Source organism: Diaphorina citri, unplaced genomic scaffold, assembly GCF_000475195.1.
Source record: "Diaphorina citri unplaced genomic scaffold, Diaci psyllid genome assembly version 1.1 scaffold1238, whole genome shotgun sequence".
In the NCBI taxonomy this organism is placed as follows: domain Eukaryota; kingdom Metazoa; phylum Arthropoda; class Insecta; order Hemiptera; family Psyllidae; genus Diaphorina; species Diaphorina citri.
Window position 1 is genome coordinate 28,158 of NW_007378667.1, and position 24,140 is coordinate 52,297.

The following is a 24,140-nucleotide window of genomic DNA, read 5'->3' on the forward strand; positions in this document are numbered from 1 at the left end:
TTAAATCCGTCTTAAGGGGAAAGTTTTTCTCTTTAACTTCGACAAGTCAAGAGTGAGCAAGAAACATTGTTTTTAGAACTAGCTATTACAGGTAGAGACAATACAATATAGAGGATTGGACGATTAGAGGTAGAATACCTACTCATTGTGTGCCTGTCCTATGTTAATTTACAGATCAATTTTACCAAGACCTTGTACCCAACACAAAAGCGATGCTAGGACAGTTCAGAGACTTACCTACCACGAGGAGTTAATTCACTACTTCCTTTTTAAAACACACTAGAAATCGATTAAATAAAGAACGATCACGGGCACTTAATTTCGCGAATCAAACAATCGGAAACGAAAACCTCACGGGTTCAATGAATAAACTAAAAAGAAACTAAAGAAAGAAACATAAATTTTGACAGAGTAGAAATAGAAAACACAAAACACTTCCCTTTTGCTTTGCTGTTGCTGCAAACTACGTCTTCAAAAAATGCGCAAGAGACAAATTTGAAATCTTCGCGCACTGAGATAAGAGAATACTCGAATCTGATTGGTTCATTTTATGGAAATGAAGATAGCAACTTCTAAAAGTAGGGGAAATCTGAGAAAACAAATAACAAAAGGAAATTTTTTGAAGTACCAGTTGTAAAATTGATTGAAGTGTGTGTATGTGCTAGTATTTTTCGATTTTCATTCATTTTTTCCGAACTAAAAATGTCCATCAAGGAATTTTTTTGAAGTAGGTACCAGTTGTAAAATTGATTGAAGTGTGTGTATGTGCTAGTATTTTTCGATTTTCATTCATTTTTTCCGAACTAAAAATGTCCATCATTTCATCTGACTAGTGAAATTTCTTTTGGCTTATCTAATCGTAGATAACGATTTTCCCCAATTCCACAACCTTCTGCACCAGTGTGTGTAAAGGTTTCGACAAGTCTTGATCGTGTTATCAGCAGTCGGTTTATTTGCAGAATATTTCTTTAATTTCTTTGTTCTTTTTTTCTTGAAACAGAGTGTGTTTAAACTAAAATCAAAAAGCAGTTCATTTTCTTTATCATAAGCTAAACCGTTCAGATCGTGTTATCAGCAGTCGGTTTATTTGCAGAATATTTCTTTATTTTCTTTGTTCTTTTTTTCTTGAAACAGAGTGTGTTTAAACTAAAATCAAAAAGCAGTTCATTTTCTTTATCATAAGCTAAACCGTTCAGGTTTATGTTAGTAGCAGAAACAACATAGGCCCTTCATCCTGGGAACGATCCAATTGACTTTATTGTAGACTAAGTTATTGCAAAACATTCAAGATTATTTGAACAGGATCACCGATATGTGTGTGTATTCCACTAGCATCACGTAGTCCGTTCCACAGTTGTTTTCGTTTCGTGTCTCGGAAGTTCAATCAGTCATAAACAAAATGATATTGATGTATGATAATAAGAATAGTGTTAATGATAACGAAAGCAAATTCAGAGGTCACAGACTTGGATAAGATAACGTGAAGGCAATATTCTCTGTGCTTAGAGGATTCAGAATGTCAAAAAGTCAAAAGGGATGTACAATATTTGAAAAAATATTTCACCCACTTGATAATAAATAAAAAATCAAAGTGGTGACCACTAACATTATTTTAGGGTGACTATTTATTCAATTTCCATACTTAAAGCTGATGGTAAATTTATTTCAGCAAACATCTTTGACAAGACAGTATAGGAAAAGTAAAATACCCCAGTTCCCACCCATTCCCTCCTTCCTCTCCAATGTTTAATTGTTTGATTCCTCAGAGTTGTTTCAGTTTATCTTCCTGTGATGATATCAGCCATTCCAATCTTGCATCACATAGCTCTATAATGTGTTGTCTCATGGGTGTATATTTATAATCTACGAGTTTAGAATTGGCGTCACTTTGTGTTTGCCATAGTAACATGGTTTGCATAATGTCAATCAATCGTTTCATATCTACGCTCCGAGATACAAATTGTCTAATTTGTTGCAATTGAGCACACCACTGATGGGCTATTGACAATTTGATGAATTCAAATTTCATGTCTTTATCTTTGTCACAGTTCAAACTCAGTTTACCTTCTAGCAAATTTAATATTTTATTTTTTAACCGATAGGGTTGATCATTTTTGTGATCAAATTCTATTCCTTCAACTCTGGCAGAAACTAATTCTTCAGGACGTTGAAGTTTCCTTAGTAAGACAAGTTTTCTCTCCCTATGATTAACATAGCTTGGTGTCAAATATAATAGGGGAGAAGTCACCTGATTTTCATTTGATTCACAATCTTCACTTTCATTGGATTCATCATTTTCACTTGAACTTTGTTCAGGATCATCATTATCATCATCATCATCATCACAGAAATAATAGAAGTTGTCATCATCACAAATATCTTCATGTTCATCTTCAGAGTCATTACTTGGTTCTTTCTGAACAACTTCAGACTTCCGTTTTCGTCCTCTTTTTTGGTTTTCTTGGTGTATCTTATTTTCATTTTCTATGAGCAACCATTGTATCATATCTCTGTAGAATGGAGTATATTTATCATAAAACTCTTCTGGAATGGGAGCGTGATTGTCTATCCAGTTTTTCACATTGGCTACTTGTTGAACTGCTGGTGATAATGGTTCATGACATCTATTTCTAAATACTAAATATTTTTGCGCATACCTTGAAAATGTGTCGGTATCAACACAGTGGAATTTGTTGTGTTCATAATAAGTCTTAATTAATGTATCGAATTCACCATATCTTCCTCCGTAATGTTCAAGTACTAGGAGACAGAGGTGTGCTTTCTTACTGATAAGCAGCAGTGGTTCCTTACTGAAAGTCATGTCCAGTTCATGTCTGAGGGGAATGGATTGTTTCTGAGATATTCTCCTCACATGAGATATTAAAGTTCCTAGCTCTTGCTCTTCACCAAGCTGTACTAATAGTTTCCTTATAATGTAAGTAGAAAAACCTTCATTTAACCAATAATGATTAGGAAGTAGATCGAGGGGAAGAAGGAAGTTTGGTATGCTGACAGACATCTTAAGAGGAAGGACTTATGAACAAATGCGTAGTGTATTAAGCGGGGGACGACATTTGTGACAAAAATTTATGCTTAACACAATTAAAATTCCGCTAAGGATTTTCCAAAGTTCAAAAAGCTGTAAAATGTTTACCTCTATTTATTGAGAATAATAATCAGGTATTAATCAGGTTAGCGTCTGTCCTGTAAGCGCGAGGGCGGGGGTTCGATTTGATTCTAAAATCATTAGGATCTTATTTGGAACGGGTCTATCTTCGCTTTCGGGATGATAAGACCTTAGCAGAGTTAGCAGTTACGGTTCCCTCTGTCAAACCTCTTTTTTTAAATACCTAAATAAAAAAAAGAGAGAAAGTAGGTAGGTACTACTATAGAATATAAAAAAAGTGCTTTTTTTATAACTGAGGGAATTGTAAATTGTAACCTACTGAGGTCTTATCGCCCCTAAATCGGAGAGAGAAGGAAGACAGCATAGGAGAAAGCCAGCCGTTTCGAGAACGAACCTTGTCTTTTTATAATCAAGTACGTCCCGTTCGGGAATCGAACCCGCGACCAAGCGAATGGAAGGTAGGCGCGGTACGCGGTACATTACGTTCTGAAACGTATAGAAGCAGTAGGTCTTATGGTATTTTCGTTAAATAGGTAGAATCATCAGTAAAATCATAATACTCTTATACCTACATATCATGTTGTTGTAGCGCCTTCTGGCTATAGCCCAAATGTGGTGACAAAATAAGGAAAATATCTATTATCAGATATCATAAGTAGGTATATTCTATAGTCCTCTATTTAGGACATTTTTTTAAGAGGTGTACCGAAATCGAAGAGAGAAGGAAGACAGGATAGGAGAAAGCCAGCCGTTCCGAGAACGAACATTATCCCATCAGGATAAAATCCGCATTTGACAGAGGGAACTGTGACTGCTAAGGTCTTATCGTCCCGAAATCGAAGAGAGAAGGAAGACAGGACAGAAAACAGGGTTCGATTCCCGCCCCCCCTCGAACCCGCGGCCTAGCGCCTACACGGCAGACGCACTACCAACCCAGCTAATTAGGCTGGCTGATGGATTTCATTACTAAACTTATTTCAACGAATTTGGATTGAAATTGGCAATGGAAGCAGTGTATGAAAAATAGGGAAAGTAAAAAGGACAAGTTGGGTTGGGTGGAACAACTCCTTCAGGACAACCATGCCATTTAAAGGAAAGCTATGTATATATAAAAAAAAAAAGAATAACAAAAGTAAAAGATGCCTGCTTGCCTGCTTTTTTTTCGGCCAAAACGGTCAATTTGAGACTTTCTTTCATATATGACTTCAAAAAGTTTTTTTTTTTAAGAGGTTTGACAGAGGGAACTGTAACTTCTATGGTCTTATCGTCCCGAAATCGAAGAGAGAAGGAAGACAGGAGTAAGATCAAGGTATACGTGGCTTTTGATTTATTAAATTTGACTTTTCCATTCAGATTCCACATTACTGATCTTTAATTTGATTTTTTCATCCTACACTTAAAGCCACCGAAAGTACAAATTTCTTCACTGACATCCAGTTATGTATTTTCCTTTCTCTTACACCTACACTAACACACTTGTTTAATTATGTATGTAGTAATTAAATATTGATCTTCAATTTGATTTTGAAGGTTCTGCTGAAACCTGTCATATGACAGATCTACTATTATATATACATAACTGGAGGGGGAGTTATTGTCCAATCTAAATGGTAAAATACCGTACGCCATCGCCAGTAGTAGTCGAGCCGCAAGATAACAGGTTTTATTTTATTAATATTTATTAGAGCGATGATAACAGGCTTTCGCGATTTGCTATATTAAACATAAAGCCCACTCCAAAGCTTAGGTGTAGGGGCAAACAGCCCTAAAGGATGCGTTAAGCTTCTACGAATCTAAAAGATGTCAAAAGAAGTAAAGTCGACCTCCTTACTCCGCCTCGTGATTGAAAACAGGCTTTCGCGATTTGCTATATTGAACATAAAACCCACTCCAAAGCTTAGGTGTAAGAGCAAACAGCCCTAAAGGATGCGTTAAGCTTCTACGAATCTAAAAGATGTCAAAAGAAGTAAAGTCGACCTCCTTACTCCGCCTCGTGAGGATTTTATTTTATTAATATTAATTAGAGCGATGATAACAGGCTTTCGCGATTTGCTATATTGAACATAAAGTCCACTCCAAAGCTTAGGTGTAGGGGCAAACAGCCCTAAAGGATGCGTTAAGCTTCTACGAATCTAAAATATGTCAAAAGAAGTAAAGTCGACCTCCTTACTCCGCCTCGTGAATCAAGATCTACATGTTTTCTCGAAGATCTCGATCCCCTCCCCCCCCTCCAAGTCCATTTTTTTTTTTTCTTTTGGGGTGGGGGAGGAGGTAATTCTGCAAGAAAACAGAGAGCACCTAGGTATGTATGTAATCATCTTGTTGTAATGATCTCAGAAGATTTTTTTCAAATCAAAAACTCCTGACAGAAACTCTCTCAAAATTACCATAATAGTGGATGGGATAATGCTGAGCACATGGTGATGATAGTCAGTCAGGTTTCCTCGCATGGTCAGATAGGAAATGAACTTGATAGCATGCTCTCGCTCCTCACTAGCACTCGTGAAGAAGAACTTGGCAAATCCAGGCCTGTTGACGCAGTCACGTGAGAAGTGGGCGCCCTGTGAAAACAGAAAACATGTTAGTATTGTTAGTGAGCACACGGGAGCAAAATAATAAATCAAGCGTGCCGGGAGGAGCGCGAAAGCTAAAGGTGTGTCCTGTCCACACATAGTTGACCGGCCGTCGATCGATGTCGTCTGAACCGTCCAAACTGCCTCGACAACATAGATTTACCTCGTCGATTGACGACCGGTCAACTATGTTTGGACACCCTTAAGAGTTTGAAGCGCCCGCCCGGCCTATATTACTACGAAGTAGGGAGCTAGAGACTTGAAATTTGGTATGTAGCTGTCAAATGTGACAAGGATGCGACACGAAACTTTTGGTTAAGACCGGTGCAACGGTTTAAGTCCTCAAGTCCTCATTAACAAGCACTGTTTTATAGTTACACATTGATCTTGGTGGAAAACCGTCGTTTTCAGATCTCACCACGACTAAAAGCTAAGAAACATACAGCATGAAGATCGAAATGCTCAGTAATGTAGGAATTGTATTTCAGAATGAGTTCTATTCAAATTCGATACCACTATTTTTACAGGAGCAAAGCGCCCTGTGAAAATAAAAAAAGATGTTAGTGAGCACACGGGAGCAAAATAATAAATCAAGCGTGCCGGGACTGCCAGGAGGAGCGCGAAAGCTAAAGGTGTGTCCTGTCCACACATAGTTGACCGGCCGTCGGTCGATGTCGTCTGAACCGTCCACACTGCCTCGACAACATAGATTTACCTCGTCGATTGACGACCGGTCAACTATGTTTGGACAAGAGTTTGAAGCGCCCGCCCGGCCTATATTACTACGAAGTAGGGAGCTAGAGACTTGAAATTTGGCATGTAGCTGTCAAATAAGACAAGGATGCGACACGAAACTTTTGGTTAAGACCGGTGCAACGGTTGGCGGCATTTTACCGCTTTTTGGTGGGTTTTGGTGTAATTTAACAATATCTCGGGAATGGTATAAGCTAGAGACTTGAAATTTGGCATGTAGTTCACAAATGTGACAAGGATGCAACACCAAACGTTTGGTTGAGATGGTTGCTGCGCTTGGCGGTATTTTGACCGCTTTTGGACAGATTTCGACCGTTTTTTGCCGGCTTTCAGCTAAAGCGACAAAACGGTTAAGTAGAGATATTGTAAAAGTTAGGGTAAAAGAACACTCAAATAAGCATCATTCAATAGGGTAAGGAAAGTCGTGTGATGTTCACACCAGAGATTTATTTTCATAGGTAAGAGGGTTTTATCTTATCTTAAAACAAGAGACTTCTTATTGGTCCTTGCTCCAATAGAGTAGGGTGTTCACACTCAGAAGTCCTCATTAACAAGCACTGTTTTATAGTTACACATTGATCTTGGTGGAAAACCGTCGTTTTCAGATCTCACCACGACTAAAAGCTAAGAAACATACAGCATTAAGATCGAAATGCTCAGTAATGTAGGAATTGTATTTCAGAATGAGTTCTATTCACCACAGGAGCAAAGTTGGAGGAAATTTGGATGAAAATGACGATTTAGTCCGGTGGAGCCAATTCATTTGAGCCAACTTTTAGGCAGAACTCACCGGTGTGATGGTTTCTAGCCATGTTCAATTGGCTCGTTCTGAACCGTAGTTGCCACGTAAAAATAGGACGAAATTTTTTTTTTGCCGTTTTAAAGGAAATGTTCTTTGATGCTTGTTTCCTTTAGAGAGAGAGAGAAAGAAAAGAGAGGGATATTGACTATAGAAAGAGTGTCATCAAAAACTGAAGGCACATTTAGCAGAGTCCTTTTCCTCTACCTAGGTCTATTTCCTCTTGAGGGAAGATGCATTTAATTACCTCTTTAAACGGTTCATAATTACGTTAATTCGTTTAATTTTAATTAAAAAAGAGGGAAAAAAGTAATTAGCCCACCGAGGTAAAAAAAGGGTAAAAACATAAAAAACGTGGTCTAGATAGTACAAAATTCTTTAGATAACATGGGTGATGAACAAGATTTGAGAGGAATTCTCAGGAGTCCGAGTAAAGGAGCATCCAGGACCAAGAATGTTCAGATAGTGTCACAAGATAACATCACTCATCCTGTGGAGAGAAGTGAACTAAGAACAGACCCTCTGTCTCCTAATGATCCTTACAGCTATTCAAATCCACAACACATGAGAGTGGTCGCTATGCATGTAGACTGGTGGATTTAGTCCGGTGGAGCCTATTCATTTGAGCCAACTTTTAGGCAGAACTTTCAGAAACTCAAGTAGAAAACACAATCTATTACATAAAATACGTGGTCTAGATAGTACAAAATTCTCTAGATAACATGGGTGATGAACAAGATTTGAGAGGAATTCTCAGGAGTCCGAGTAAAGGAGCATCCAGGACCAAGAATGTTCAGATAGTGTCGCAAGATAACATCACTCATCCTGTGGAGAGAAGTGACCTAAGAACAGACCCTCTGTCTCCTAATGATCCTTACAGCTATTCAAATCCACAACACATGAGAGTGGTCGCTATGCATGTAGACTGGTTAGTTAATGTACAAGTCCCATGCATACTGGGTCATGTCATGCTGGATATAGAACAAATGTCATCGGATGTGAAACGAGTCATTCTGGATGTGGCCAACTTGGATATCTTTACCATACGAGATACACACACCAGAACACCACTCCGATATGAAATGAGAGAACAATCAAACCTTGGATACAAACTAGTCATTGATCTGGAAGAGTCTCTTGATGAATCTCACAAATGTTCCATCAAGATTGTCTATCAAAAGAATAACACAAACGGGATCAACTTCTACGAAGCAGTGGGAGGTAGAAAATATCCCCTCATGTATTCTGAATTTGATTATTTACGCGCCAGAAGTTTCTTCCCCTGTCAGGACACACCGAGTAACAAAATAAAATTCAGTGCTGTGGTACATATGAATGCTACAATGGATATGTTGATGAGTGCCAAACATGTGAAAACAGAGCAACAAAGTGAGACGACGAACAATTGGTACTTTGCCAATCCCCACCCGATCCCTGTGTTTGCCATAGGATTTGTCATTGGGAAGTTTCATATGCATGAGCTAAGCGACACTGTGAAAATCTACTATGATCAAAGTGTTCCTAACAAGTACATGAATCAGTTGAAAAAAATTCCTGCTTATATTGAATTGTTTTGTCAAACAGTAGGAAAAGATGCATGGGGGGAGCATCATATTGTTCTGGCATCCGAAGATATTCAAACCTGTGCCTATCCCTATGTCTACATCTTCCCCAACACCTACCATGAGAATCCCCATCCTCACCCATTTCTTAACGTCATCCTACACAGTTTATCACACAACTGGTTTCGCAATGTTGTCACTGCGAGGAATATGAATCATTATTGGTTAAATGAAGGTTTTTCTACTTACATTATAAGGAAACTATTAGTACAGCTTGGTGAAGAGCAAGAGCTAGGAACTTTAATATCTCATGTGAGGAGAATATCTCAGAAACAATCCATTCCCCTCAGACATGAACTGGACATGACTTTCAGTAAGGAACCACTGCTGCTTATCAGTAAGAAAGCACACCTCTGTCTCCTAGTACTTGAACATTACGGAGGAAGATATGGTGAATTCGATACATTAATTAAGACTTATTATGAACACAACAAATTCCACTGTGTTGATACCGACACATTTTCAAGGTATGCGCAAAAATATTTAGTATTTAGAAATAGATGTCATGAACCATTATCACCAGCAGTTCAACAAGTAGCCAATGTGAAAAACTGGATAGACAATCACGCTCCCATTCCAGAAGAGTTTTATGATAAATATACTCCATTCTACAGAGATATGATACAATGGTTGCTCATAGAAAATGAAAATAAGATACACCAAGAAAACCAAAAAAGAGGACGAAAACGGAAGTCTGAAGTTGTTCAGAAAGAACCGAGTAATGACTCTGAAGATGAACATGAAGATATTTGTGATGATGACAACTTCTATTATTTCTGTGATGATGATGATAATGATGATCCTGAACAAAGTTCAAGTGAAGATGATGAATCCAATGAAAGTGAAGATTGTGAATCAAATGAAAATCAGGTGACTTCTCCCCTATTATATTTGACACCAAGCTATGTTAACTTTCTTCTCCTAAAAAGTTTCCTATAAATTGCGTTCTTCAATATTTCAATTAGGTACACTGCTAGAATTTATTGTTATATGGTGATCAAGGAGCTACTACTATATGATTTTATTTGTGTGGACTTGATCACCTGCCTCAAAACACTTGGCACTTTGTTATATGGAGATTGGAGAATTCAGCCAGGAAGAATTCCCAACAATGCTATAAGATCAAGGTATACGTGGCTTTTGATTTATAAAATTTGACTTTTCCATTCAGATTCCACATTATTGATCCTGAATTTGATTTTTTCATCCTACACTTAAAGCCACCGAAAGTACAAATTTCTTCACTGACATCCAATTATGTATTTTCCTTTCTCTTACACCTACACTAACACACTTGTTTAATTATGTATGTAGTAATTAAATATTGATCTTCAATTTGATTTAATTCATCCTATAGCGTCACCATCAGTGGACATTTCTTCACTGACATCTTCACTTCTTCAGGCATGGATTTACAGGAACTCCTTGTCCATGAGGAATTCAGTGAGCTTGCCGTGAGTGCCTTCTGTCTTTCTCATGGTGGACAGCATACCAGCCAACTTGCGCTGTCCCTTGTATTGCTCATCCAGGAACTCTCCGGTCAGCCAATCAGAGAGCTGGAAAACGGAGAAAAATTATTGGTTAGGATTGGATTAAGCTTTTTTTTAGGAGGTTTGACAGAGGGAACTGTGACTGCTAAGGTCTTATCGTCCCGAAATCGAAGAGAGAAGGAAGAGAGGACAGGAGAAAGGGTTCGATTCCCGCCCCGGGCGGGAATTGAACCCGCGGCCTAGCGCCTACAAGGCAGACGCACTACCAACCAAGCTAATTAGGCTGGCTGATGGATTTCATAATTTCATAACTTATTTCAACGAATTTGGATTGAAATTGCCAATGGAAGCAGTGTATGAGAGATCAGAAAAATGGGGAAAGTAAAAAGGACAAGTTGGGTTGGGTGGAACAACTCCTTCAGGACAATAATGCCATTTAAAGGAAAGCTATATATATAAAAAAGAGAATAACAAAAGTAAAAGATGCCTGCTTTTTTTTCGGCCAAAACGGTCGATTTGAGACTTTCTTTCATGTATAACTTCAAAAAGTTTAAACCGGAATACAGAATCATTGAAACAGAGTAAAAATTTGCCCTCTACACGTTTTTTGCAAACACGAGGGAAAATCTTATTCAACTCTTGCTGAAGTGGCTAGGTAGCTACGTGCTGATAGAAGTCAAGAGTGAATGATATCAAATTAACACTATTCTTATTATCATACATCAATATCATTTTGTTTATGACTGATTGAACTTCCGAGACACGAAACGAAAACAACTGTGGAACGGACTACGTGATGCTAGTGGAATACACACACATGTCGGTGATCCTGTTCAAATAATCTTGAATGTTTTGCAATAACTTACACCCATATTTACGAGCAAAATGCTGGCTCTTAAGTTGAACAAAATGAACAAAATGCTGGCTCTTAAGTTCGTGCTAAGCATAGTCTTAAGGCATTTGATTGGTCAATTTTGACTTGAGACTGATCTAAGAACGATCATTCTTGTTCATAAATACGAGTGTTAGTCTACAATAAAGTCAATTGGATCGTTCCCAGGATGAAGGGCCTATGTTATTTCAGCTACTAACATAAACCCTTTTTCCTGGGAACGATTAAATTGCTATACATTTTGGACGCCCAGAAACAATATCTAGGCTGGCTCCTTTCAGCAGTAAGCTACTACACTATTTATTTGGTTGATCTAGCTAGGTATAAAGAATAGGAAAATGCTAGTTTCGTCTCAATCCCGAGTTAGGGTTGGGACATCGACATCGATGTTTTGAAAACATCGATACATCGGAACAAAAACATCGATGTCAACATCGATGTTTTTGTTTCGATGGAAACATCGAACATCGATGTTTTATTTTTCGATGTTCTATGTCTGTGGTTCCTCATGAAGTGGGATTTTTTTTTCTCAATTTCCAAAAAAAATCCCTCGAACTTAAAATTTCCCATGCGGAATTTACGCGGAAAGGACCATATAATACCGAAAATCCGAAAAACATCGAAATCCCGATAATATCGAACATCGATGTTTTTGATTACGATACATCGGATACTCGATATATCGAACTTTAAAAACATCGATGTATCGAACATCGATGTTTTCGTCTCGATGTCCCAACCCTATCCCGAGTTAGTAAATCCCAGCATTACGAGATCGGAGGCTACAACTTACATGATAGTCATTGACGGATTCCAAGTCGTGGACATTGTTGGTGCCCTGTTCACACTCGATGATGATCTTGCGGATAGATTCGGTGACCTGGGTTTCCAGATTGAGAGCATCCTGAACAGCGTGGGCAGCCGAGTTCCAGGTCATCTTGTTTACGCCTTGCTGTAGAACCAATGATAAAATGATATTCAACAAGCTACATAACTGGAGGGGGAGTTATTGTCCAATCTAAATGGTAAAATACCGTACGCCATCGCCAGTAGTAGTCGAGCCGCAAGATAACAGGTTTTATTTTATTAATATTTATTAGAGCGATGATAACAGGCTTTCGCGATTTGCTATATTAAACATAAAGCCCACTCCAAAGCTTAGGTGTAGGGGCAAACAGCCCTAAAGGATGCGTTAAGCTTCTACGAATCTAAAAGATGTCAAAAGAAGTAAAGTCGACCTCCTTACTCCGCCTCGTGAATCAAGATCTACATGTTTTCTCGAAGATCTCGATCCCCTCCCCCCCCTCCAAGTCCATTTTTTTTTTTTCTTTTGGGGTGGGGAAGGAGGTAATTCTGCAAGAAAACAGAGAGCACCTAGGTATGGTATGTAATCATCTTGTTGTAATGATCTCAGAAGATTTTTTTCAAATCAAAAACTCCTGACAGAAACTCTCTCAAAATTACCATAATAGTGGGATGGGATAATGCTGAGCACATGGTGATGATAGTCAGTCAGGTTTCCTCGCATGGTCAGATAGGAAGAACTGAACTTGATAGCATGCTCGCCTCCGCTCCTCACTAGCACTCGTGAAGAGAACTTGGCAAATCCAGGCCTGTTGACGCAGTCACGTGAGAAGTGAACGCCCTGTGAAAATAAAAAAAGATGTTTAGTGAGCACACGGGAGCAACAAATAATAAATCAAGCGTAGCCCGGGACTGCCAGGAGAAGCGCGAAGCTAAAGGTGTGTCCTGTCCCACACATAGTTGACCGGCCGTCGGTCGATGTCGTCTGAACCGTCCACACTGCCTCGACAACATAGATTTACCTCGATCGATGACGAGGCATCCAACTATGTTTGGACAAGAGTTTGAAGCGCCCGCCCGGCCTATATACTACGAAGTAGGGAGCTAGAGACTTGAAATTTGCATGTAGCTGTCAAATAAAGACAAGGATGGCGCACAGAAACTTTTGGTTAAGACCGGTGCAACGGTTGGGCGGCATTTTACCGCTTTTTTGGGTGGGTTTTGGTGTAATTTAACAATATCTCGGGGAATGGTAAAGGCTAGAGACTTGAAATTTGGCATGCTAGTTTCACAAATGTGAACAAAGGATGCCAACACCAAACGTTTGGTTGAGATGGTTGGCGCGCTTGGCGGTATTTTGACCGCTTTTGGACAGATTTCGACCGTTTTTTGCCGGCTTTCAGCTAAAGCGACAAAACGGTTAAGTAGAGATATTGTAAAAAGTTAGGGTAAAAGAACACTCAAATAAGCATCATTCAATAGGGTAAGGAAAGTCGTGTGATGTTCGCACCAGATTTTTTTAGGTTTTGTTTTGTAATTTATGTCATAACTTTACAAATTTTTTGAAAATGTTTTTTTTTTTTTTTTTTTTTTTTTTTTTTTTTTGACAGATTTATGTTTTGTTTTTCCTTCCCATAGCCATTTCTTCATAGAAGACATTCGTTTTTCCTTCAACTTACCATAGCCAGATAGGTAAGAGATGCGTTGAGCTCCTTCTGTACTTGTTGCATCATGAGATTAGTGCACGAGTGAACCATGGTGATCCAATCTGTTGGGAGACTCACTGGGGATTCAACTTTACCTGGAAATAACCAAATCAAAGAGGTTTAATTCCTAGGTACTATTTTTCTGAGTTCACTGAAGTTAGGTATAAGTAACTGCAATTTTTTTTTTTTTTTTTTTTTTTTTTTTTTTTTTTTTTCAGGGGTTTCAAAATTTGAACTGTAACTGCTAAGGGAAATACAGGATGGGATAAAGCCAGCCATTCCGATAAGATAAAATACGTCCCGAGCGGGAATCGAACCCGGCTAAGTACTCATATACTTATATTACTTCTACATCTATGAGATTACCCTCACCCAGTCTGAAGGAGACTGGGCAAAACCAGCAGTACAAAATTGCTCATATGGTCACACATCCTGATACCAACCACACACAATGTTGCTTAACTTCAGGCTCTGCCCTACAAATCACATATCTAATCCCTTCAAATAAATAAATAAAAATGAGGAAAATAGGTAGGTAGGTATGTAAATAAAAACTAAACTAGTGATTCTGTGAACTGTAGACCTCACTCAGATTCTTTTGCCTAAGCTGAGACTTTAATAATAACGTCCTTTCATATTGACAGTTGTTGTTTAACTTGGTACCTATTTGAATTTTGGACAAATTTACGATTTAGAAAAATTTCCTGCTTTGAAAAAATGTCTTCTGGGTAATTCTACGTATGAATGGGTAACCCTACGTACCTAATACATAATTATGTATCAAAACAGAAATAAAACTATCTACACATCTAAAAAAAAGAGGTGAAACTATATCAAAACAGAAATAAAACTATGTACACATCTTATGTAAGTAGATACCTATATCTAAAAAAAAAGAGGTCACACTAATACAAAACCTGTCAATCACTCTAAAGAATAAAATTAAAGAATGGTTGATTTGAAGTTTGAACCTTTGAAACAGAACAATAGATTTATTCCCATGCATATGAATATGTATGATTGATATGCGTGGCAACTGTATTGGGGGATCATAAAATTTTGAAAGATTGTAACGGGGGCCCCGTTCAACTTTGGGGCCCCAAATTTCAATCAGTGACGTGCTTTGATTTAATGAAGATGTGTACCAAATTTCATCAAAATCAGACCAGGCAATCAGGAGTTATAGCAGAACATACAGACGGACATCTAAACCAAATGCAAAACGGTCGACTTAAAACATAGACCTCACTATCATTCAGTCAAAAATTAAAATGAAAAAAAAAAAAAAAAAAAAAAAATCCCTACATAGACCTCACTATCATTCAGTCAAAAATTAAAATGAAAAAAAAAAAAAAAAAAAAAACATCCCTATGAATAGGTACTTTTTTTTAAATAGACAAGATTTCAAGGTTTTTCATTCTTTCTTTCATGAAACGAAGAATAGACCTTGTGTGTGGTACACTGTAAGACCTTGACCTTACAATACCTAGTCTGTAGATCTTGTACCTATTCAGTTAGGTATCTACTTGAGTGATTCATAACAAAATTAATTTCTGGTATTAGACCATTTCCTACCTAACTAGGTTACTACTTACTTTTCATCAATTCATTGATACCAGTCACATGATTAATAAAATGTTCTTTAGCCACAACAATGAAAAATTGCTACATGAAGGAGCTGTCACAAATGAGCATTATGTATAGGGTAGGTTAAACCCAAAAAAGAGCTTGCTTTTTCTTTGCCATGGCTTCTGAAGTATAAGGTACCTACCTAAGTAAGTAAGTATGGAACTTAAATTTATCTGAACTTAATACTAAGGTACTTTGTACTGAATTTAAGCACAATAAATACCTATTGATCATGGCCAGTATTTGGTTAGCTAATAAAGTGACTATAAATGACATATGCACCTTTTTTATTCAATTGGATCTGTGGCTTCAACCTAAGTACATGCAAGTTGCTTCAACAGCACTCAACACATTTATGTTTGTCACTGCCATAGCAGTGATGGAAATTTCTATGATAATCCACACCACATCATTGATAGTATGCAAGCTAGCATGCTCACTAGCAGAAGTGTTTACTTCAGAAATTTTCATGTGACTATAGCAAGATTAACTCAGGGTGTGTTTATGAACAGGGCTGAGATGAGCTCGGACGACGTGAGATAGCTGTCCCGGCGGAAATTTTTAAAATTCATTTTATATTTATTTTTGTTTGCTTTGTAATTTGCTTGTTTTTAATAGCTAATATAAATGAAAAGTATAATATAAACGTGCAAACTAAAGATAAAAAGTAAAAAATGAATTCAGATTGTACAAGTTGCAGAAAAAAAAATCAAAAATTCGAATTTCCCGCCAACTTTACACACAAAAAGGCCGACGATGGCCTATCTCAGCCCTGTACATAAACACAGCCTTATGTGAGTGTTTGGTACACTTGAAATCGTACTGGATTATTATAAGTACTTGACGTTTGCCAAACGACCCCCATTTTGCCTGGTATTCATATACGAGTGATGTTCGCTAGAGTCTCAGACCTCAGACGTTAGTAGTGATATATTTGCACTGTTGTTTGCATTGTCAGTACTATGGATATGTGAGTCATAGTAGGTATACTGTACTGGAGTCTCTACTAAGTATTAGTCATGGGAGATACCATATAAGTGTTGGGTTCTGGTGATCTCCGCCAGTTAGCGTAAGATAGCACAATATGAGCTATTAGCTTATCAACCATTTGGTCTCACTGTTGATAAGCAACAATCGATTCAGAGTTCTTTGAAGTATCTCTCGAACCACTAATTCAGTGTCCCACGGAGTACATTGTACCCCTTAAAGAATCAATCAATTCTTCGGAAAGACCTCTTCTAGAAACCACTTTACCAATTTATTTCTATCTCAATTGCTGTCCCTATCATAGTGACCATATAATAGAATATACCTTGTTCATCCTGCTCGAATGAGACGAAAAAGCCCCTTTACCACAGCAGTTTAAACTAGGTCTCATTCCACCATTAGCAGAAACCAGGACACTACTTGATATCAACACAAACACAAATTTTATCAGACTCATTTTGAATCAATAAAAAAACACACAAACACGAGACTCAAACACAAACGAAATGTGAACGGTTTAGCTTATGATAAAGAAAATGAACTGCTTTTTGATTTTAGTTTAAACACACTCTGTTTCAAGAAAAAAAGAACAAAGAAAATAAAGAAATATTCTGCAAATAAACCGACTGCTGATAACACGATCTAGACTTGTCGAAACCTTTACACACACTGGTGCAGAAGGTTGTGGAATTGGGGAAAATCGTTATCTACGATTAGATAAGCCAAAAGAAATTTCACTAGTCAGATGAAATGATGGACATTTTTAGTTCGGAAAAAATGAATGAAAATCGAAAAATACTAGCACATACACACACTTCAATCAATTTTACAACTGGTACCTACTTCAAAAAAATTCCTTTTGTTTTCTCAGATTTCCCCTACTTTTAGAAGTTGCTATCTTCATTTCCATAAAATGAACCAATCAGATTCGAGTATTCTCTTATCTCAGTGCGCGAAGATTTCAAATTTGTCTCTTGCGCATTTTGAAGACGTAGTTTGCAGCAAAGCAAAAGGGAAGTGTTTTGTGTTTTCTACTCTATCAAATTTTTGATGTTTCTGATTGTTTCTTTCTTTAGTTTATTCATTGAACCCGTGAGGTTTTCGTTTCCGATTGTTTGATTCGCAAAATTAAGTGCCCGTGATCGTTCTTTATTTAATCGATTTCTAGTGTGTTTTAAAAAGGAAGTAGTGAATTAACTCCTCGTGGTAGGTATACTATTTATTTGGTTGATCTAGCTAGGTATAAAGTATAGGAAAATGCTTGTTTCAGTCAGCTCCCATGGCGTAGTGGTCACTGCGCTCGCCTTGCACGCGGGAGACCCGGGTTCGATTCCCGGCGGGGTCAAGTTGGCGTAGTGGTCACTGCACTCGCCTTGCACGCGGGAGACCCGGGTTCGATTCCCGGCGGGGTCAAGAAATTTGTATCTGCAAAGGATTGATTCCGTGACTGGCTATTGCGTGGGGCCCACTCAGCCTCGTGAGGAAAATGAGTAGCTATGACATGTAAATGCGCATAGCGACCGGTGCCAGTCCAAATGTTGTATGAACAATGGCCCACGCAGCCTAGTGAGGAAAATGAGTAGCTATGACAATGACATATAAATGCCCATAGCGACCGGTGCCAGCATCCAGCATGGTAGGTAAACATTGGATTTTAGGATTATTGAGATATTGGGAAAATCCTACAATGCTGCAGTGAGCACCAAAGTTGTGACAAAAATACATGGGATTTTAGGATTATTGAGATATTGGGAAAATCCTACAATGCTGCAGTGAGCACCAAAGTTGTGATATAATAACACAAATAAACTGCATTTACATACAAAATGCTTGTTTCGTCTCAATCCCGAGTTAGTAAATCCCAGCATTACGAGATCGGAGGCTACAACTTACATGATAGTCATTGACGGATTCCAAGTCATGGACATTGTTTCTACCTCTAATCGTCCAATCCTCTATAAACTCTATATTGTATTGTCCCTACCTGTAATAGCTAGTTCTAAAAACAACATTTCTTGCTTGAGTTTCAGACAATCACCTGTAGTAGTATTGCAAAATTTGGGCAGTCTGTCAAAAAATTCATTTACTGACTCTCTCTGATCTTTTCTGAGCTAACACAAATGATAAATACCTCATCTGGTCAACTTTTGTTCCAATTTCCATTATTACACCTATACTCTGTAACAGTTTGTAGAGTGGGATACATTTTCTTATTGGATTATTGTGTGTTGTGGTGTGCTTTTCATAGGTATTTGTATTTTGTACCTGAACTCTGATGGTCTAATAAAAAAAAAAAAATCTCCAAGTGTTTGTTAACCTCAGATATTGCTCAGAGACCATGACCATGACCAAACAGTCACTGAGACACAGAGCTTGCTCAAAGGTTAACAAACACTTTACCATGAGATTGAACACCCAGCTATACCTAACTGTTTTCCATTGTTTCAGTGCTCTACCAACTCCTGCCATCATGAATTCAGTACTACTGAATCTCTCTGTGTTTGCTTTACTCTCAATCGTTTCCGTATCTCAAGCAGCTCAAGATTCAACATGTTCAGCATTTGTGAATCAAAAAGTGTGTTCCAAAAAAGATCAGTCTGTAGAAATTGACAAACTCCTTGGTGTGTCTTGTTCTGCTCAATATGTGTATCTCAAGCAGCTCAAGATTCAACTTGTTCGGCATTTGTGAATCAAAAAGTGTGTTCCAAAAAAGATCAGTCTGTAGAAATTGACAAACTCCTTGGTGTGTCTTGTTCTGCTCAATATGAAGGATTTTCAGCTATCCAGCCCAAGATTAGACAGTACATCAATGCTCAGATCATTGATAGCTATCAATTGACACTTTTGGTAAGTTGGTAGAAAAATAGATTCCTACCTACTTAATACAGGAAAAAAATCAAGACAATGCCATCCAATGTTGACTGCTGTTTTTTTTTATGTTTAAGGTAAAACACCTACTCACCGTCTTCGTACCAAAAATCGGCATTTTTTTATTTAAGCGCCAAAAATAAGGAAACGTGCCATTTTTGAGAACCCCTGATAATTTTAAACGATTTTTCAGACGATTTGTGTTTAACTTCTCATACATCAAAATCAGCTGATGTTTGTAAACATTGAAAAAAATCAGTTTGAAAATTGTGCTTCGAGAGGAACCTACGTTTTTTCACAATTGTCTGTTTTTTCCCTTAAGAAACTGAGTTTCGTAGCTAAGGTTTGTAGACTGTGTATTGAGCTTTCAAGTGACTTTTTCATTTTTTCTGGACTTAAAACATAATTATCAATAGATTTAAATGCATTGCAATAATTTTATGTGAATACTTTTTAAATAAATGGTAAAAAAAAGGTGCAGTGTCGGAGTTCCGAACGGTGTAGAAATAATCGTCCCGGGTAACAAGTATTTCACATGAATGTTTTCTCAAATGTACCATTGTTCGAATTTCTTTTTATTTAACCATCTTATTTAATCTTTTTTGGTTTAAAATCATAAAATAGTGGTGAGTAATTAATGAATAATTGGTATCTAATTAGGTACTTTGTTTAATTCTTAGATTTAAAATGGCAAAAGTCAAGAGGAAGTCAAAAGCTAGAGAAATCACTCCAAACCTACTTTTTCTTTTTTTAGTAGAAAATTCTTTCTACAATGGAAAATGTAAAAAAAATAATATTAGATTGAAAAAGACTGAAATAGGTAGGTAGGTAGGTAGGTACATAGGTACTTAAGGGTAGTAGGTATTAAAGAAAAAAAATAGAAAAAAATGGTTATTTTATTTATAAATAGCTTAACAACCAAGCTTTAGATTGACACAATATTTACCTACAATAAAGTTGGCGCCTAGGAACTAATGCCACACTATTCCAATTTCTTTACAGTCTACAAACTTTGGAAACCACAAGGCCAACCGACCTGGTTTTGAAGCTCTGTACAAGAAGTTATCTGATGAAGCTTGGGAAGATGCTATCGAGCTGATCAAGTACAATGCTAAGCGAGGCGGCAAGCTGGTGGACTTCAGTGACATCAGAGGCCGAGACCTGAAATCCATGGTAATCTTCCTTCTTTGTTCCTTTAATTATTAAGGAGAGTTTTCAGATATCTTGCAAAGTGTTGAAGGTTGGAGATAAAAATAATGGAAAGTGACCTTGATAAATCTCAGACTTATGCTAGTACCTAAGTAGGTACCTACAAATACCTAGCTTTTTTTAGGATTGATTAGTAAGCCATGTTTTGGTTGCTTCTCTCATTTTTACAGAATGATCTCTATCGAAAGCTGTCTCAAAACAGATGCTTTACGAGAGAATTTATTCAATTTCGTACCTGTGCTTTGAACACCATTTACCGTAGTGTTCCCAGTTCAAATCCCTGGGTAAATTTGATTTATATTTTGAGTGATACATGTTTTCAAATTTGGTTTCTGGCTTTTTCCCCACGAGCTTTCCAAATTTGGTTTTGGTCTTTTTCCCCCCACCTAGTTCACATTTTGTTCTTTGGGTGCACATGGGTAGTAGGCTCATTCTTGTTTACTGTCTCCAACCTTCTACACTGTAAGCAAATGTCGATATTAGTGACTTTCATTTTTTTTTTTTTAATCAGAAGGCAATGTGCTATCAATGTGGTCTTTTTTTTTTAGCTAAATCCCTTTTAGGGGTGAGCTTAGGTATTAATTTCTAACGAAAGTCACAACTTTGGATTGGGGTTGTGTTTTTTCACCTTCTTTTTCTTTTGCTGTCAATGCCTTGTTAGGTATCCACTCAGGTCAAGCCGCTTGGCTGGTAAACAAAAAGGTGTGGGTTCCATCCAAGCTAAGAAGATATGTGTATTAAATTTTGTCCTAATATTTGAGGATTTTTATTATAATTTGAGAAAATCTCAATAACATTACTAGCCTATCCTGTCAGAGTAAAAAAAAAACTTTTTAGGCCTATTTAAGCATTAAGCACTGTTATCAATGTTATCATACAGGAAAAGGAAGCAGGAACATTTCCCATGTACTGTTCAACTGTTTATTCACAAGATGTAGATATTTTTTACAGTGGATGTATTCATAACAAGATGTGATGGAGAAATGAAGATAGTTATAAGGAGAAATGAAGATAAGGAAATAACCTTGAAGCACTTTATAGCTAGAGTTCTTGTTCCAGCAGACATAAGTACCTAATAAAATCAAGAGGCTGTTCTTAAAACCTGATAGATTTAGCATAACTGCAGGACCTGATAGATTTAGCATAACTGCAGGACCTGATAGATTTAGCATAACTGCAGGACCTGATGAAATTTGGTTTTGGTTTTTTCCCCCACCAACTTCACATTTTGTTCTTGGGTGCACATAGGTAGTAGGCTCATTCTTGTAATTACTGTCTCCAACCTTTTACACTGTAAGTAAGCAAAAGTCGATTTTAGTGACTTTGATGTTTTTGAATCAGAAGGCAATGTGCTATCAATGTGGTCTTTTTTTTTTTAAGCTAAATCCCTTTTAGGGGTGAGCCTAGGTATAAATTTCTAACAAAAGTCACAACTTTGGATTGGGGTTGTGTTTTAAGCTAAATCCCTTTTAGGGGTGAGCCTAGGTATAAATTTCTAACAAAAGTCACAACTTTGGATTGGGGTTGTGTTTTTCATCTTCTTTTTCTTTTGCTGTCAATGCCTTGTTAGGTATCCACTCAGGTCAAGCCACTTGGCTGGTAAACAAAAAGGTGTGGGTTCCATCCGAGCTACGAAGATATGTGTATGTAATTTTGTCCTCATATTTGAGGATTTTTATTATAATTTGAGAAAATCACAGCAACATTACTAGCCTATCCTGCCAGAGTAAAAGGACTTGTCGAGCTTATTTAAGCAGTATAAGCCTTATACTGCTCTATAAGCACTGTTATTATACAGGAAAAGGAAGCAGGAACATTTCCCATGCAGTATTCAACTATTTTATTCACTAGATGTAGATATTTATTACCGTGGATGTATTCATAACAAGATGTGATGGAGAAATGAAGATAGTTATAAGGAAATAACCTTGAAGCACTTTATAGCTAGAGTTCTTGTTCCAGCAGACATAAGTACCTAATAAAATCAAGAGGCTGTTCTTAATACTATTCAACTATTTATTCACAAGATGTAGATATTTATTACCGTGGATGTATTCATAACTAGATGTGATGGAGAAATGAAGATAGTTATAAAAGGAAATAACCTTGAAGCACTTTATAGCTAGAGTTCTTGTTCCAGCAGACATAAGTACCTAATAAAATCAAGAGGCTGTTCTTAAAACCTGATAGATTTAGCATAACTGCAGGACCTGATAGATTTAGCATAACTGCAGGACCTGATAGATTTAGCATAACTGCAGGACCTGATAGCTTTAGCATAACTGCAGGACCTGCTAGATTTAGCATAACTGCAGAACCTGATAGATTTAGCATAACTGCAGGACCTTATAGATTTAGCATAACTGCAGGACCTGATAGATTTAGCATAACTGCAGGACCTGATAGATTTAGCATAACTGCAGAACCTGATAGATTTAGCATAACTGCAGGACCTGATAGATTTAACATAACTGCAGGAGGGTCAGATTCAAATCCCAGTGAAATCAACAGAAAAGTAGTTTAGTTGTGTGTTCATGTGGTGATCCCTTTTATTGATCTTCTTCTCAGTCTATCATTATTTTATGTATTTTACTTTTCCTACTTATAAGTAGGTACTAGGAACTTTAAGGTATACGTGAGAGTAGAACTCCAGTGAGGTTGGTTCAACTACCCTCACGTCATGTGAGCTCACCCGACGTGATAGTGTATTTCTATCTTTTAACACTTTTTAAACACGTATCTTTTAAATCTTTTAACTTAACACTTATTGCAAAACTTGGAGCTCACTCTTTTTGTTCGGGATCTTTCTACATAAGTAGATACCTACCTATGTACATTCCCCTCTTCCTTATTTTTCAAGACTACCGGCTAGTTGGCTAGCCCGGACGTACATTTCTCTCAGACCACAAACCTCGCTTAGTCGCTACCTTGAACACAAAACTCTGAATCTCATGAATTGACAATGACTCATGAACTCATGACTGATTCATTAGAACCTGTTCAGTTAACAGGATAGGAGAAAGCCAGCCGTTCCGAGAACGAACTGACTGACACTGAAAAGAGTTGCGTTTGTGTACATTTTATCAATAGACCAGTTGCGCTTACTTAGGAAAGGTTTCGAAGTCAAAGAGCAGAAAAAAAATGAGGAACTAGGGAATTTTTCTTTTTCTCCTACGACTTCTAGATCCGGAGATAACTGGATTAAAAAAATACCGGTAAATCTTATTTTACTGAAGACACGGAATCAGCATACGCTCCCGCGATGACGTTACAATAACTGCCCCGAGCTAAGCTCTCTATCACAGTTTTCCCTAAACAATTTGGACAGACGGACCAGACATACAAACATACCCCATATTTCTCTCTTTATAGGTACATAGAAATTCCGAGAAATACTCGTAAGTAGAAATTTCGAGATAGGAGGCAGGGTAAATACAGAAAGACGCAGTATACCTACACGTAAAAATAAACGTCCATATGTATAATAAACATAAATATGCTACCTCGCATTGACAAACGTGGCAATAAACATAATAAAAGGTACATAAACATGTTACCTACTTATGTTTTATGTTTCATAATTAGACATAAATAACCTCATAGGTAGGTAATGACCAGTCCCAGAGAATGTGTGGAAATTTCCTCCCATTTTCTCATTGACTCATATAGGACAATTATTTC

General features: G+C 37.4%; 3 protein-coding genes and 1 long non-coding RNA gene across 4 annotated transcripts; 2 read left to right on the forward strand and 2 right to left on the reverse strand.

Annotated features, from left to right (window-relative positions):
* Positions 1–1,465: 1,465 nt before the first annotated feature.
* Positions 1,466–2,964, reverse strand: LOC113469799. Its single transcript, XM_026827723.1, has 2 exons — positions 2,658–2,964; positions 1,466–2,510 (listed from the first exon to the last, which is right to left on the reverse strand). The coding sequence occupies exons 1-2, from the start codon at positions 2,819–2,821 to the stop codon at positions 1,763–1,765; spliced, it is 912 nt and encodes a 303-aa protein (XP_026683524.1). The 5' UTR covers positions 2,822–2,964; the 3' UTR covers positions 1,466–1,762.
* A 7,178-nt stretch (positions 2,965–10,142) lies between these two features.
* Positions 10,143–13,890, reverse strand: LOC103514870 (ferritin subunit). Its single transcript, XM_026827724.1, is given in 5 exon segments — positions 10,143–10,430; positions 12,050–12,166; positions 12,168–12,208; positions 12,721–12,901; positions 13,740–13,890. Coding segments are annotated over 5 exon segments (561 nt in total). The 5' UTR covers positions 13,818–13,890; the 3' UTR covers positions 10,143–10,286.
* Positions 13,891–18,852: 4,962 nt separating this feature from the next.
* LOC103514874 (ferritin heavy chain-like) lies at positions 18,853–20,425 on the forward strand (the record flags this gene model as incomplete). The annotated part of the gene is given in 3 exon segments (NM_001329183.1): positions 18,853–18,905; positions 19,028–19,229; positions 20,253–20,425. Coding segments are annotated over 3 exon segments (428 nt in total), but the record flags the coding sequence as incomplete, so codon positions are not given.
* Positions 20,426–21,653: 1,228 nt separating this feature from the next.
* LOC113469801 lies at positions 21,654–22,377 on the forward strand. Its single transcript, XR_003393104.1, has 2 exons — positions 21,654–21,866; positions 21,945–22,377. It is a non-coding gene; the product is annotated as an uncharacterized LOC113469801 (long non-coding RNA).
* Positions 22,378–24,140: the final 1,763 nt, after the last annotated feature.

Coding starts and splice junctions, on each gene's coding strand:
- LOC113469799 (XM_026827723.1), bottom strand. CDS start 2,821: ATGACTTTCAGTAAGGAACCACTGCTGCTTATCAGTAAGAAAGCACAC. Junction 2,511..2,657: donor GATACCGACACATTTTCAAG/GTATGCGCAAAA, acceptor TCCATTCTACAG/AGATATGATACAATGGTTGC.